This window comes from Geotrypetes seraphini, chromosome 18 (genome assembly GCF_902459505.1).
Source record: "Geotrypetes seraphini chromosome 18, aGeoSer1.1, whole genome shotgun sequence".
NCBI classification, from domain to species: Eukaryota; Metazoa; Chordata; class Amphibia; order Gymnophiona; family Dermophiidae; genus Geotrypetes; species Geotrypetes seraphini.
Genome location: NC_047101.1, coordinates 9,200,019 through 9,214,488, shown reverse-complemented (window position 1 = coordinate 9,214,488; position 14,470 = coordinate 9,200,019). Strand labels below are relative to the sequence as shown.

The 14,470-nt window shown below is 45.0% G+C and overlaps 1 protein-coding gene across 5 annotated transcripts in view; it reads right to left on the bottom strand.

Moving 5' to 3' along the window:
* The window catches only part of RAPGEF6 (Rap guanine nucleotide exchange factor 6), a 251,129-nt gene extending 236,913 nt beyond the window's left edge, over window positions 1-14,216 (bottom strand). For 2 of the 5 annotated variants that reach the window (XM_033926955.1, XM_033926960.1), the window contains exon 1: window positions 13,579-14,216. In XM_033926955.1, coding sequence (XP_033782846.1) covers window positions 13,579-13,650 — 72 coding nt within the window. In that variant the 5' untranslated portion in view covers window positions 13,651-14,216. The remainder of the gene's footprint in view (window positions 1-13,578) is intronic. The other 3 variants (XM_033926957.1, XM_033926956.1, XM_033926959.1) reach the window with 3 other exon arrangements.
* Window positions 14,217-14,470: the final 254 nt, after the last annotated feature.

The following is a 14,470-nucleotide window of genomic DNA, read 5'->3' as shown; positions in this document are numbered from 1 at the left end:
AGGGTCACAAGGAGCAGCATGGGTTTGAACACACCTCAGGGTGCTGAGGCTGTAGCTTTAACCACTGCGCCACACTCTCCCCTGTACCACAATTTCCTTATATTCTTCACTCTTTCTTTAAAATATTGATGTTTTAAATATGTTTTTCCAGGGTCAAAAAGGGTATAGTGGAGCTGCGGAAGAAGTCATCGGCAGCAGGAGGGCAATTGTTGGCAGGTCCTGAAGAAGCCAGTTGGCAAAACGGACAGTTCTACAGAGCCTTGATAAGCACGCCAGATTTAGAATTTAAAAAAAAAAAAAAAAAATCTGTGTGTTTTAAAGAAGTACTTTATTTAAGAACATATAAAAATAAGGAAATTATTTAATTAAACAAACAGGAAGGAGGGAGGTTATGACCAATGATGGTGAGCAGTTTGTGAAGCTGTGATGCCTCTTTAGATGCACATTCAGCCACTGAGATATTTTCCCGATTAGAAGTGATGCAAAAATGTCGATAAGTAGAGTATTTTTGTGCTCAGCATAATACTTGCTAGGTGAGATTGGTATATTACAAAAATATGTTTAAAAAGAATTTGTAAAAAACAGAAAATAAAATTACTTTTTAGATTAAAACTTAGTCACATCTAGTATGCGCTATAAAAATCATAACAATGGCTTGCCAGAATATGAAATAGATATCCACCTTAATTTGCAATGCACAAGCTTGGACTGTATTAAATTAAAGCCGATCTTGTCTAATTACAGCTTCAGATTTGCTCAAAATCATCCTAAATGGTGGCAAGGGAAAACGGAGGTGGGATGCACAGGTTTGATCTAAGTATTTCACCAAGCCTGCCCCAGAGGAACATTTAACCAGTCTGGTTATTAGGACATAGTACCTGCAATCCAGGAAAGCAGAGCTGATTAGGCCCAGCTTTAGAGTAGGGCTGAGCTGGAAAACTTTGTTTCAGCTATTACACACACACACAAACACCTCTACTGAACCTTCAAAAGATGACAAATTTGTTTCACTACCAAAAGTTGTCTTTATTTAATTGAGGCTCATCACTACTTTCTTTGGGCATTGTTCCAGCAGACCTCTTGGCAGGATCTTTGCAGCAGAGGCTGGTCCCAGCTATGGATTCAGAAGCACTACCTCCAAAGAATGTTGGCCCAGGTCAAACTACTTAACCCAACCAGGGAGACAGCCTGCCATCCATCTCACTACCATTTACTAAGATTGCAGCCAGAAATAACCTAACACTTTCGCCATAGAAACAGACAATAGATAATTAGGTGAAAGGGAAGTCCATGCTCAGATTTCAAGGTCAACTGTCCAGCAAGAAGACACTAAAATCACTCTGGTGGCTGAAGGAAAAGTTTAACCCAAAGCACATGGTAAAACAACTTACGGTAGCTCAATAGCTGAAAAAGGAATAGTGATATCCTGAACCCCTTTTCCATGTTTGGAATACAGAGGGGCTTTATTATATTACATTAGAGATTGCTATTCCGCCATTACCTTGCGGTTCAAGGCGGATTACAAAAGAGTTATAGAAGAGCTTCTCTGTGGGTACTGACACAAGTGGATTAAAATGATGCTCTGGGAAGCAGGACTGCAAGGCTTTTTAATAAAATAATTCCTCAGTACGCTTAGGCCTAAAATGGCCAGCAGAAAAAAAAGGCCTCTGTATGAATCTCTGGGGGAGACCTAATTTACAGTACCATGTACAAAAAGATATGATTAGGATAACCACCCTCTTCCGCTTTGACTAAGCCATAGTAGAGGTTTCTACTGCGACCCAGAGCATTAAATGCTCCGATGTTCATAGAATTCCTAGGAACGTCCGAGCATTTAGCACCCTGGGCCGCGGTAGAAACCTCTACTGCAGTTTAGTAAGAGAGGGCCAAAATTATTCCAGAGGGTGGCTACTAAATGCTCAGTGGTTTTATCACAGAGCATGTGAGAACAGACTTTTTAAAAATCTTAATATGTACACTTTGAAAGAAAAGCAGAACAGAACAAACAGCAGACCAACGGATATAAAAATTTAATGCAAGGACTTTAATTCAAGAGATAATCATATGTGGTCTGACTTGGGTCACATGTCACCGTGAGGCTGCGACAGCGGAAACAAACTAGAGAGGAACAATAAAAAAAGCATGCTTCTCTCTAGATTAACAATGCAGATAAACTAGCAGCCCAAATCTTCCAGAATTCGTCCAGCAAATTAAAAAAATAATTCCCTACAGTAAGGATGGCGGATGCATGGAACTGTCTCCCAGTGGAGGTGGTAGAGACAAAAAAAACACATTTGAACACCAGAAAACATGGGACAAAAACATAGGATTTCTAAGGGAGAGGAAGGAAGGAAGGAAGGGACAGTATATAGCAGGGATGGATAGAACATATGTTCTTCATCTGTTGTCATTTTCTATGTATTTATATTTTTCATTCATAGACTTAATATAGTGTGTAGTTAGAAATCTGAAAACAGCATACGAGGTCTGTTCAAAAAGTTCCAGGACTGATTTTATAAAATTGTATTAAACAATCTTACAATTTATTCCATTGGGTCACCTTTAAAATACTCCCCTTTCCTACATATACACTTTTTACAATGTTGTTTCCACTTCTGGAAACAGTCCTTAAACGCATCTTTAGGAATCGCCAAAAGTTGCTGCATCCAATTTTGCTTTATGTCTTCAATAGTGTCGAATCACTTTCCTTTCAGTGTGGATTTAAGTTTAGGATCAAGAAGTCGTCGTGTTTTTTTGCACAAAATTTGGGAATATTGACACATTCAAAACAACTTACAGACTCAAGACATGTTCCCCATAAGCCACTTTCAACATTCAAATTTTCCTGTATCTGCTTTAAGCTGATATCGGGATTATCTCCAGCTTACCTTTTTCCTCATTTTGTATTGCATAGACCATCAAGAGAAACTAGAAACTTCTACTAATTTGCTTATCCAAAAATTAATGGATGTAGATATATGACCTTCTTCGATAGGACCCTGGCATTTCAAGCTGGTAGGCAACAATCTTGGTTAGGTAAATGTATTCAGCAAGCTATGTTATCCTATTGCAGTTTTTGGAAATTAGTTAAGACCACTTTGTTTGATAAGTTTATTACTTAGTGAGTTTTATTATTGAAATTCTATTTTACAGATATTTGTATTTTTTACTGTATTATTGTATTTCGCTGATTGTCCAGCTCTTTTTAGTGTAAACCGCCTAGAACTTTTGGTTATGGCGGTATAAAAGAATAAAGTTATTATTATTATAAGTTTCTGCCACAGTCTTACCCAACTTAAAACAGAACTTCACGCTGTAGCATTGCTCATATGATGAAAAATAGCCGATAACAAAAACACACTTCACAAAAACTGCTGTAGCTCGGAGATGAAAACAGGTATCAATAAAAGGAAAAAAGGAGGTTGCGTGTGAGGTTTCAAGCTACTCAGCGCCCCCAAAACAACCTGCTCTACCTTTTTTTCCCCCTGATAAGGACCAGATTATCTTTTGTAATCCTCTTTAGCTCTTTTGTAATCTGTCTTAAACCACAAGGTAATGGTGGAATATAAATCCCTAATGTAATGTAGTGTGTCTCAAAAAAACTTCCCATTGTCCTGGAACTTTTTGCACAGACTTTGTACATTTAGAGTTTCCATGAGCCCACAAAATTCCATATATCCAAGTGTACTAGCAGGGCAACCATGCTATGGTATTCCTCCTTTGCTCTAGTTTCAGTGTGATAAGGAGGTTAATTTCTACAGTTATCTTTTCCATGTGCTTATTTAATTTGAAATTGTATTTTTCACTATATGCTACAGAGAACTAGGACTATACTGCTGACCATCCTGTCTTGGCCTATGGACACTTGAATAGTCAAATAGCATCCTGGGGTAACCTTAGGTAATGTGAAAGGATAAATTCTCCCTAGACAAGAAAAAGCAATTAGGCTCAGTAAAGGCCTGCCCTCTTTCTTTGAAGTGTAAAGGTACAAGACGTTTTACAAGAAAACTGAACTATTAACAACCTTATCTGGAAAATCCAGTGGGGTTTTTTGTTGGTTTTTTTTTTTACTTTTTTAAAGATTAAAAAAAACCCCAACAAAAAAACTGAGATTAATATTAATCCTAGGAAACTCAAACAAGCCCACATTAAGGGAGAAATTCAGACTTTAGGTAATATAAGATCTGTACATTTGTACTTGGAGCAAGATAAACAAAAAGTACAAAACTCTTCCTAGAATAACAAACAAATTCACAGTTTAAGCCTTCCAGTGGTGTATTTTTACATTAACTCCAAACAAAAGTCATAAATCCACTACTTTTAAGTTTCATGTAATTTCAAAAAACTGCTCAAGTTGCAAAGGGTCCCAAAAAATATAATCCAGTGTTTTATATGTTAGTTTTAAAACATTTCTCCTAATTTAAATACCAGTACTTAAAAACAATCCCAGAGCATGAGCACACATCTCAAAACAAAGGTTTGCAATTCAGAAAACTAAACCAGTTCCTTTCACACCCAACATTTTTCAGCCACGGTAGGCACGGGGTGCTCTTGTCATTCTGCCGTTATACCAAAAGCGCCTGGCACAGAGATAAATAACTGAAGTCGTTCCAAACCCTCCAAGCAGCTTCTTTCTTGTCCCACCCCACCAAAACTTAAGTGAACTATGAACATTTTTCCTGTTTCACGCTTCCAGAGAGGCACTGGGTAGTCTCTCAAAGAGCCACAGCATAACCCTATAAGGAGTCTTAAAATTTGTAGAAGTTATACAGGAGAGGGGAAAATAACATGGAGGCATTAACACACCCCAAATTTACAAGTAAGAGAACAGGAAGCCAACATCAGTGGAAAGGAAGTTACAAGAAAATGGGTCAATGCAAACTCAAGTGTAACTTATTTAACCCTGTGGAACCTATATAAACTTGTGTTTACATAAGAGTATGGGCTAGAACAGTGGTTCTTAATCCTGAGCTGGGGGACCCCTAGTCAATTAATTTTCATGATATTTCTAAAAAATATGCAAGAGAAATTTGCATGCCTACTATCTCCATTATAGGCGACTTCCTCTCATGCATACTCATTAAGGATATCCTGAAAACTGACTGGTGATTGCCAGGACAGGTTTGAGAACCCAATGATCTAGAACAGGGGTAGGCAATTCCAGTCCTTGAGAACCACAGACAGGTCAGGTTTTCAGGATATCCACAATAAATCTGCATGAGATAAATTTGCATCTCAAGGAGGCAGTGCAGGCAAATCCATCTCGTATATATATTTTATCCAATATGTTTCTCATAGATTGTAAGCTCATCTGAGCAGGGACCGTCTCTTGCTGTTTAATGTACAGAGCTGCAGGCATCTGGTAACACTATAGAAATAATAAATAATAGTAGTAGCAACTGTAGTAGTAGACTTCTCCAGGAACTTGTCCAAATCTTTTTTTAAAACCAGCTATGTTAACCACTCCTACCATGTCTCCTGGCAATGCGTTCCAGAATGTAACTAAAATATTTCCTCCTATTGGTTTTAAAATATCTCACTGTAACTTCATTGAATGTCCCCTCTCTTATTTTTTGTTGGAGTAAAAAAAAATCAAGTCACTTGAACCCACTCAGGATTTTGTAGACTTCAATCTTATCGTCCCTCAGCCGTCTCTTTTCTAAGATGAAGAGCCGTAACAAAAGGAATTCCATCCCCTTGGTCGTTCTTCTTTGAACCTTTTCTAGTTCCGCTTTATCTTTTTTCAGATAAGGCGACCAAAATTGAACACAATATGCAAGGTGAAGTCACACCATGAAGTGATACAGAGGAACTTGGTCCAGAGCAGTTCAAGGACCTGAAAGAGCCATATCAGTTCCATGAATAAATGGATCATAGTCCTGTGAAGTCTCAAGAATCGTACACTGACCAGTAGCAGGGTTCTGAGAACAGCATCATTTCAGAGGGTACCCCCAACTCTCAATGGTCCCAGAAAGAGACAGAAGTGTCTGTGAAATCATCAGAAAAGAAGAAAATCTATAAAAAGTAACCATCCTAGGCAGAGGAGAAAAGCTGGGGCAATGTACCCTGTCTGTGTCACAGCCAGGACTCAGAAGTGCAAGATCCCTGTGCAGGAGTTTGCTAACAAATCAAAAGCTAAACAAACACCGACAACTTGTGAATATCTGGAGACTCTTAAGGAACACTGGCTTGATATTTCTGCCCTGCCCATTACCAACTTGTCAAACACTGAATGCCCAACCACTAGAGGCGACTTACTACTTTGGAGTAAGCCTATTATAAACACAAATACTGGCAAATCAGATTAAAAATCATTTCAGGCAATTTGCAATTCACTTTTAATTATCAAGTCATTATGTGCCACAACTCTGACCTATTACCACCCAAATCTCCTTAAAACATAAATACTAAATTAAAATAGTCAATTTTCTGTGTAATCAATGTAGTTTTGCAATGGTTCAATTATATTGTACAGAATGGAATAAAGAGCTAGTTCTTGTGCTACTTCTGTGCATTGTGAGATGACAACAGGAAACTCTGCTAAGGTACCAAGACAAAAACCTATGAAATGTTAATGTATCCATAAATATCATAATAAAAGCACAAAAGACAAAAGAAGTAATTGGAAGATCACACTTGAGTCAAAGAACAGTAACGGTCGTCAAAATACTAGACATGAAAATCCTTCAAACCAGAAATTGAAAATAAGCAGGAAACTAATACCCTTCCCCCCCCCTTTTATGAAGCCTCATTAGGCTTTTTTTTATCACCAGCCATGGTGGTATTAGCTCCAACGCTCAAAGGAATTCTATAAGCACTGGAGCTAATACTGCCGCTGCTGGAGATATAAAAGCCTAACGTAGCTTTGTAAATGGGGTGGGGGGGGATTAAATTATTTTCCAAAAAAGGGGGAATGAAAACTAAGATATCCCAATATCCTGAAAATTCAGTATTAAAAAATTTGAAAGAACTTCAAAACTAATATATAATAAGACCTATTCACATGGGATCTCTAAGGGAGTAAAATCAGAGGGGCGGGAATTTGGAATGGGCAGACTTGGTGGGCTATAGCCCTTTTCTGCCGTCTTTTCTATGTTTCTATGTTTCTATGTTTAATCTAGAGTAGAAGCAAGTGAGAATCACACAGTTGATTAACACAACTTCCAGGGTGTGGCAGGAGACCAGGTCTACCGGGTTCCAGTCCTTGATATCCATGGGGCAGGGCAGGTTTTCAGGATATCCACAATGATGATTGAGAAATTTGCATACACTGCCTACTAGGTATGCAAAATCTCTCATCCATATTCATTGTGGATATCCTGAAAACCTGGCCTGCCTGTAGATCTGAAGGACTGGAATCGAGTAGCCCTGCACTAGACGCATTCAGGGATCTTCTATCTACAATATATCATCTACATCAGTATTTCTCAACTCAGTCCTGGAGTAACCCCTTGCCAGTCAGGTTTTCAGGATATCCACAAGGAATATGTATAAACTTGATTTGCAAACACCGCCTCTGTTATATGCAAATTTATTTCACGTATATTCATTGTGGTTATCCTGAAAAACTGACAGGCAAAGGGGTGCTCCAGGACCGAGTTGAGAAACACTGATCCACACGGCCTAACAATATAAAGAATGTGCAGAACCTTATGAGAAGTTTCAACAGAGAGATGCATAAGGATGGCAGATGAATGGCAGTCTCCCAATGGAGATGATGGAAGCAAAATTAATATGAAATTTAAGAAAGCTACTGGCAGAGCTACACTGGCTGCCAATGAAAAAAAGAATACAGTTTAAAATCAATTGTACAAGAACTCCAATGGGTTAATATCTGATAGCAAGGTCACAAGCGCCTTCTCTAGTTCAAGAACAATACAATGCTTAGGTTGACTTTTTCTTACTTTACACGAGTCCAACTATATAAAATCAGGACAGGCGGTGTCTTCCCAATGTGAAAAGTGCCAACCTGATCCTAAATACTTTGTTCATGCTTTTTGGAGCCTTCCCGTGATTAAGATATGCTGGAGGTGGGCAATTCACTATTTGGAACATTTGGTGGGACACTCTATTCCTTTTCCTCCTGTAGGTTTTCTTTTGGACAACTATGAGAACTTCCAATTGCCGGCAAGATATAGGAGGCTTTTAACCAAAAAGGCTGGTTTATTAGCTAAAAAGGTTATTTTGGGCGAATGGACCTCGGCCAATTCCCTGTCAATTGGGCGTGGTGAAATAGCTTATATGCTCCTCGAGAGAGGTCGAGTGTGAGATTCTTTTTGATGCTTCCTGTGCTCTTTCCAGTTCTCCCCGGTTTTGTCCTTTTTCCATATCAAGCTCTATATTCATTTATAGTTCAAGACTTTCACTGTAACTGTGATGTATGTATATCCATGAATCTTATTGTAAACTGCAATGAATCCTTGATGAAGTTTGTGGGATATATGAAATTGAGTGCTATGGTATAGTAAGAAAACTGGCAAAGGAAGAGATGATCCCTAGGTCTGAGGAAATGATGTTGGGGCAGGATATCAAATAAGCAGGGCTGGCTCAGTATTAGGCAAGACTAGGTGGTTGCCTAGGGAAGCAGCTTTTTTTTTTTTTTTGGGGGGGGGGCAAAGAGCTGTTGCAAACAAAGCAAAACAATATATCCCGACAGCCACAAACATTCCTAAAAACCACTAGCCTATACTTTTATGCAAAGGGAAAATGAAAATTTCCTAGGTAAATGATTTTTGGGAAATGCCCTTGTTAAGCATATATTAAAGTTTAATATTTAAATGTACGACATTCAATTATACAACTGGGAAGTGCTTAAAAGTCTTGAAATTAATCAAAGGGTGCACACCTAGGCCCTGCAAGTATTGCAGCAAGAAAGCAAGAATGGTACACTAGATTAGATGGTCTCTGATCTTTATGTTGTGTCATATTCTGCTTGGTTTAAATTTTATTTAATTTCCAGGATAAGGAGAGGAATGGAATAATAGTGCAAGCAAATATTTACCTATTTCCAAATTATTGTCCCTACCATCTCAATATACAGTGCACCAGGTACATGCTTCCCATAGCTTTGAAGTAAAATGATTAACTCATACAGGCCTGATTAAACACCTTCCTACCTCAGAATTGGTAAATATGCACTACAGTATTTCCAAAATATTCAACCAAATCAACCCATGAGCTGTCTCTGCACTTTTTATGCCCTGCTTTGAATCAATTTTAAATTTTGCACTTAGTCATCAAATACAGGAAAGAGGCAGCTTCCAAGTAATCTTGAACTTGCCCTTCAGCTTCACTGACTAATGCATGAGTGTGTACATGAAGAACAACTCTGACTATAAATCATGAATACAAATTAAAATTCTTGTTAAACATTATTTTTCTAAATCTGATTAATTTTCTGTTATATTTACAGAACTTCATGGCTCAAACATAAGGAAGCTACAGGACTTTTTCAAACTAAAAAAAAAAAAAGTGCACAAATCAGGCCTGAGTCACCAGTGATCCCCACTCCCCATCCTAGATCTTTCAGACACCATTAGTGCAAACTCCTGTAAAATGTTTCAGATGGAAACAATTTAATGTGAGAGCAGAGCAATTACCGTATTTTCTCGCATATAACGCGCGCGCTATACGTGGTTTTTACGTACCGCGCATACCCTTGCACGTTAAACGCGTGAGCGCGTTGTACAAAATTTTTTTTACATAGTTCCCCCCCCCGACGTCCGATTCACCCCCTCCCCCGCAGGACCGCTCGCACCCCCACCCTGAAGGACCGCTCGCACGCACCCGCACCCCCACCCTGAAGGACCGCTCACACCCCCACAGCCTCCCGACCCCCCCCCCCATCATGTAGAAGCTCCTACCGGTGTCCTGCTACTTCCTCTTGGCGGTCCCGACACCCGACACGATCGGGGCAAGAGGGAGCTCAAGCCCTCTTGCCCCAGCCAACCGCGGCACCCCCGACACGATCGGGGCAAGAGGGAGCTCAAGCCCTCTTGCCCCCCCCCCCCGACACGATCGGGGCAAAAGGGAGCCCAAGCCCTCTTGCCCCGCCGACTCCCCAACAATATTGGGCCAGGAGGGAGCCCAAGTCCTCCTGGCCCTGGCGACCCCCCCCCCCCCCGCTAGTTGTTCGGGCCAGGAGGGAGCCCAAACCCTCCTGGCCACAGCGACCCCCCCTACCCCCACCCCGCACTACATTACGGGCAGGAGGGATCCTAGGCCCTCCTGCCCTCGACGCAAAACCCCTCCCCCCAACGACCGCCCCCCCAAGAGCCTCCGGCCGCCCCCCCAGCCGACCCGCGACCCCCCTGGCCGACCCCCACGACACCCCCACCCCCCTTCCCCGTACCTTTGTGTAGTTGGCCGGACAGACGGGAGTCAAACTCGCCTGTCCGGCAGGCAGCCAACGACGGAATGAGGCCAGATTGGCCCATCCGTCCCAAAGCTCCGCCTACTGGTGGGGCCTAAGGCGCCTGGGCCAATCAGAATATGCCCGGGAGCCTTAGGTCCCACCTGGGGGCGGGGCCTGAGGCACATGGGCCCAACCAGACCATGTGCCCAAGGCCCCGCCCCCAGGAGGGACCTAAGGCTACCGGGCCTATTCTGATTGGCCCAGGCGCCTTAGGCCCCACCAATAGGCGGAGCTTTGGGACGGATGGGCCAATCCGGCCTCATTCCGTCGTTGGCTGCCTGCCGGACAGGCGAGTTTGGCTCCCATCTGTCTGGCCAACTACACAAAGGTACGGGGAAGGAGGGTGGGGGTGTCGTGGGGGTCGGCCAGGGGGGGCGCGGGTCGGCTGGGGGGGGCGATCGGAGGTTCTTGGGGGGGCGGTCGTTGGGGGGAGGGGGGTTTGCGTCGAGGGCAGGAGGGCCTGGGATCCCTCCTGCCCGTAATTTAGTGCGGGGTGGTGGTAGGGGGTCGCCGTGGCCAGGAGGGTTTGGGCTCCCTCCTGGCCGAACAACTAGCGGGGGGGGGTCACCAGGGCCAGGAGGACTTGGGCTCCCTCCTGGCCCGATATTGTCGGGGAGTTGGGGAGTCGGCGGGGCAAGAGGGCTTGGGCTCCCTTTTGCCCCGATCGTGTCGGGGAGTCGGGGGGGCAAGAGGGCTTGAGCTCCCTCTTGCCCCGATCGTGTCGGGGGTCCTGCGGTTGGCTGGGGCAAGAGGGCTTGAGCTCCCTCTTGCCCCGATCGTGTCGGGGGTGCCGTGGTTGGCTGGGGCAAGAGGGCTTGAGCTCCCTCTTGCCCCGATCGTGTCGGGGGTGTCGCGGTTGGCTGGGGCAAGAGGGCTTGAGCTCCTTCTTGCCTCGATCGTGTCAGGGGTGCCGCGGTTGGCTGGGGCAAGAGGGCTTGAGCTCCCTCTTGCCTCGATCGTGTCGGGGAGTCGGGACCGCCAAGAGGAAGCAGCAGGACACCGGTAGGAGCTTCTACATGATGGGGGGGGGGGTCGGGAGGCTGTGGGGGGTGCGAGTGGTCCTTCAGGGTGGGGGTGCGGGTGGGAATGCGTGCGAGCGGTCCTTCGGGGTGGGGGTGCGTGCGAGCGGTTCTTCGGGGTGGGGGTGCGAGCGGTCCTGCGGGGGGGGGGGGGGTGAATCGGATGTCGGGGGGGCATCAGGCTTTCAAGGTGGGGACAGGACTTCAAGGGGAGAGGAGAGTCGGGGCAGGCGAAAGGAGAGTCTTGGTGGCCAGAGGAGAGTCGGGCAGCATGCGCGGTATACGGGTGTGTATGGTATATAAAAATTTCTGTACATAAATTTGTGTTTTTCGCGTGCTATACCCGTGTGCGCGTTTTACACGGGTGCGCGTTATCTACGTGAAAATACGGTAGACAAAAATGTTCTTACTAGATCTGAATGGAGGCAGCACACTCCTACATAAGTCCCACATGCACAAAGCTATGAATGCCTTTTATTCAGAAAATGAGTACTGAAGAACTTATAAACTACTGTAGTTTTCATCTGTCCCTTTGGAGAATGACCAAACCCTTTTGACATTAAAAAAAATGCAGAAACAGCTCATGGATCTAAGACTATATAACCCAGGATCAGAACGCTAAAACAAAAACAAGATTATTGGAGCTGGGAGAGGGCAAGAAACTTCACAGTTTATCCGTGTTATTTATCTTAAGCAGCAAACTAATCTTGGGAGTGTTTGCCTTGAAAACACACAGACATCTTTCTTATGTTTGGATTAGAAGATTTGGCTACTGCTCTCGGAAAATACAATTTCTGAAACAGTTACACACGGACCTCCGCAAAGTCAGCTTTAAGCAAATGTTTTATACCCACAATGAGGTTTGTATAATGCTATTAAATATGTAGATAGCTATAGCGCAGGGTTTTTCTCTTCTCTTCTCGCTCTTTTCTTTGATTTTTAGGCTGTCGTCAACAACAAAATAAAAGTTCATAGCCCCAGTACAAACTGGCCAAACCTGTGGTCAAGGGCCCTAAAGAAGTCGCATCCCACACGGAATAACAGCATCACAAAGTTTTGCAAAGTCCTCAGAAGTGCCAGTCGTTAGCCAAGTGTTTTCAATGGCTAAAGAAGCCTTGTCGGCACTGCCCTCGACATAAGACCTGCTTTACTCCATAAACCATTTTTTTTGTTGTTGTTGTTCAATGTTTTCATTGTTTTATAGTAGTAAATGATTGGAAACATCCTGACAAACTCTCATTTGCTGCATGGTGGAATCTTGCCTGCAATCTTGTACAATATGAGGGCATAGCTGCCAAAAGGATGCATAGACTCCATAAACCATTTTAACATTTTTTTATGTTATAACATTTTTATTGAAGGAATCAAATAAATATACAATAATTTGATACAATTAAATTCATAATAAAACATTTGCATACATATTTTATCATTCCTCCAAAATATATATACCCAATCTATTTTTTTTTTTTTTTTTTTGCTTTCTTAATGCTCCGTGCTCATGAACTATTAATTTAATACTTAAAACTTATCGTGGTGGTGGTGGTGGTGGTGTCCCCCCCCCCGGTCTAGGAAGTGGTGGTGGTGTTGTCCCCCCCCCCCCCCGTCTAGGAAGTGGTAGTGGTGGTGTTGTCCCCCCCCCCGTCTTGGTGGTGGTGGTGGTGTGTCCCCCCCCCCGTTTTGGTGGTGGTGGTGTCCCCCCCCCCGACTTGGTGGTGGTGGTGTGTGTCCCCCCCCCCGTCGTGGTGGTGGTGGTGTGTCCCGTCCCCGTCCCCCGTCTTGGTGGTGGTGGTGTGTCCCGTCCCCCCCCCGTCTTGGTGGTGGTGGTGGTGGTGGTGTGGTGTGTTCTCCCCCCCTCCCCCCCTGTCTTAGTGGTGGTGGTGGTGGTGGTGGTGGTGTGTTCTCCCCCCCCCCCGTCTTGGTGGTGGTGGTGTGTTCTCCCCCCTCCCCCCCCCGTGTTGCATGCACTCACTGCACATTTCCTAAATCCTGGGTTTTCAGCGCGCGCTCCGCAGACTCTATTAGGGCTTTCACGTGAATTACGCACCGCCATAGTTTTGAAGCTGCCGAGCGCACAATCCCAGACGGGGCTGAAGTTTCGAACTTTTTCCTGCCAAATGAAGCGCAAAGCGGGAGCCGCCTTACCTCCGGGGTCCTTTCCGAGGGACGTTTCTTCAGAGCCTCTTTCAACTTCGGATCCACCACCGAGGTCATCATCGTCGCCCCGCGCGCGCGAGCGAGCTCACGAGGAGGAGAACGCGGGCTCGCGCCCAGCGCCCGCCAAAGCCCCCCGACCGCCGTCAGCCCCGAGCGCGGGACAGTCGCAGAAGCCGCCGCCCCCTCCCCCGGAGGACCGACGAGCGCACGCAGCCGGGGGCGAAGCAGCGAGCGAGCCGGAAACCAGATCTCCTCATGCCGGCTCCGCGTTCAACTCCGCCGGCGGACCGGGACAGGGCGGGGGAGTCACGGCAGCAGCCCGTGGCCACGCCGCGCGCCCCGTCCCCCTCCCGCAGACGGGAGGAAAGAGCGCCGGCAGCTCATGCTCCGCCCCTCCAACTCTCCAAAACTAACCCGAGCAAGAAAAACAGACAAAAAAGAAACGGTTCCGAGAACCCCGCACAGTTGGTTGGTCCCAACCGGCAACACCGCGCGAGACGAGGGAGAGCAGGGCACATGCGCGCGCGGCTGCCACGGCCAGTAGCGCAACTCCTCGCGCGCGCCCCACCAGAGGGAAAAAAAAATATACGGGATCCCTCTTTCCCCCACCCTCCTCCTCCTCCTCCTGCCCACGAAAGCTCGCGAGACTTCTGCAGCAAGCGGCGCGTTCGGCACTACGTCCGTCTCTTGGCGCGTCGGTTGCCGGGAGAGAGCGAGCGTTTACTGGTCAGTTTCGGGAAGTCCGGCGTACGGGGAGGAGGAACGCGGTATCAACCGTTCCTGCCTTCAGTTCTGTTGGTTTGGACTTTTTTGGTGCGTTTTGGTTTGTTTGGTTTTTTTAAAACACCGGCCGCTAAGAATTCTGGGGACTGTAGTTTTT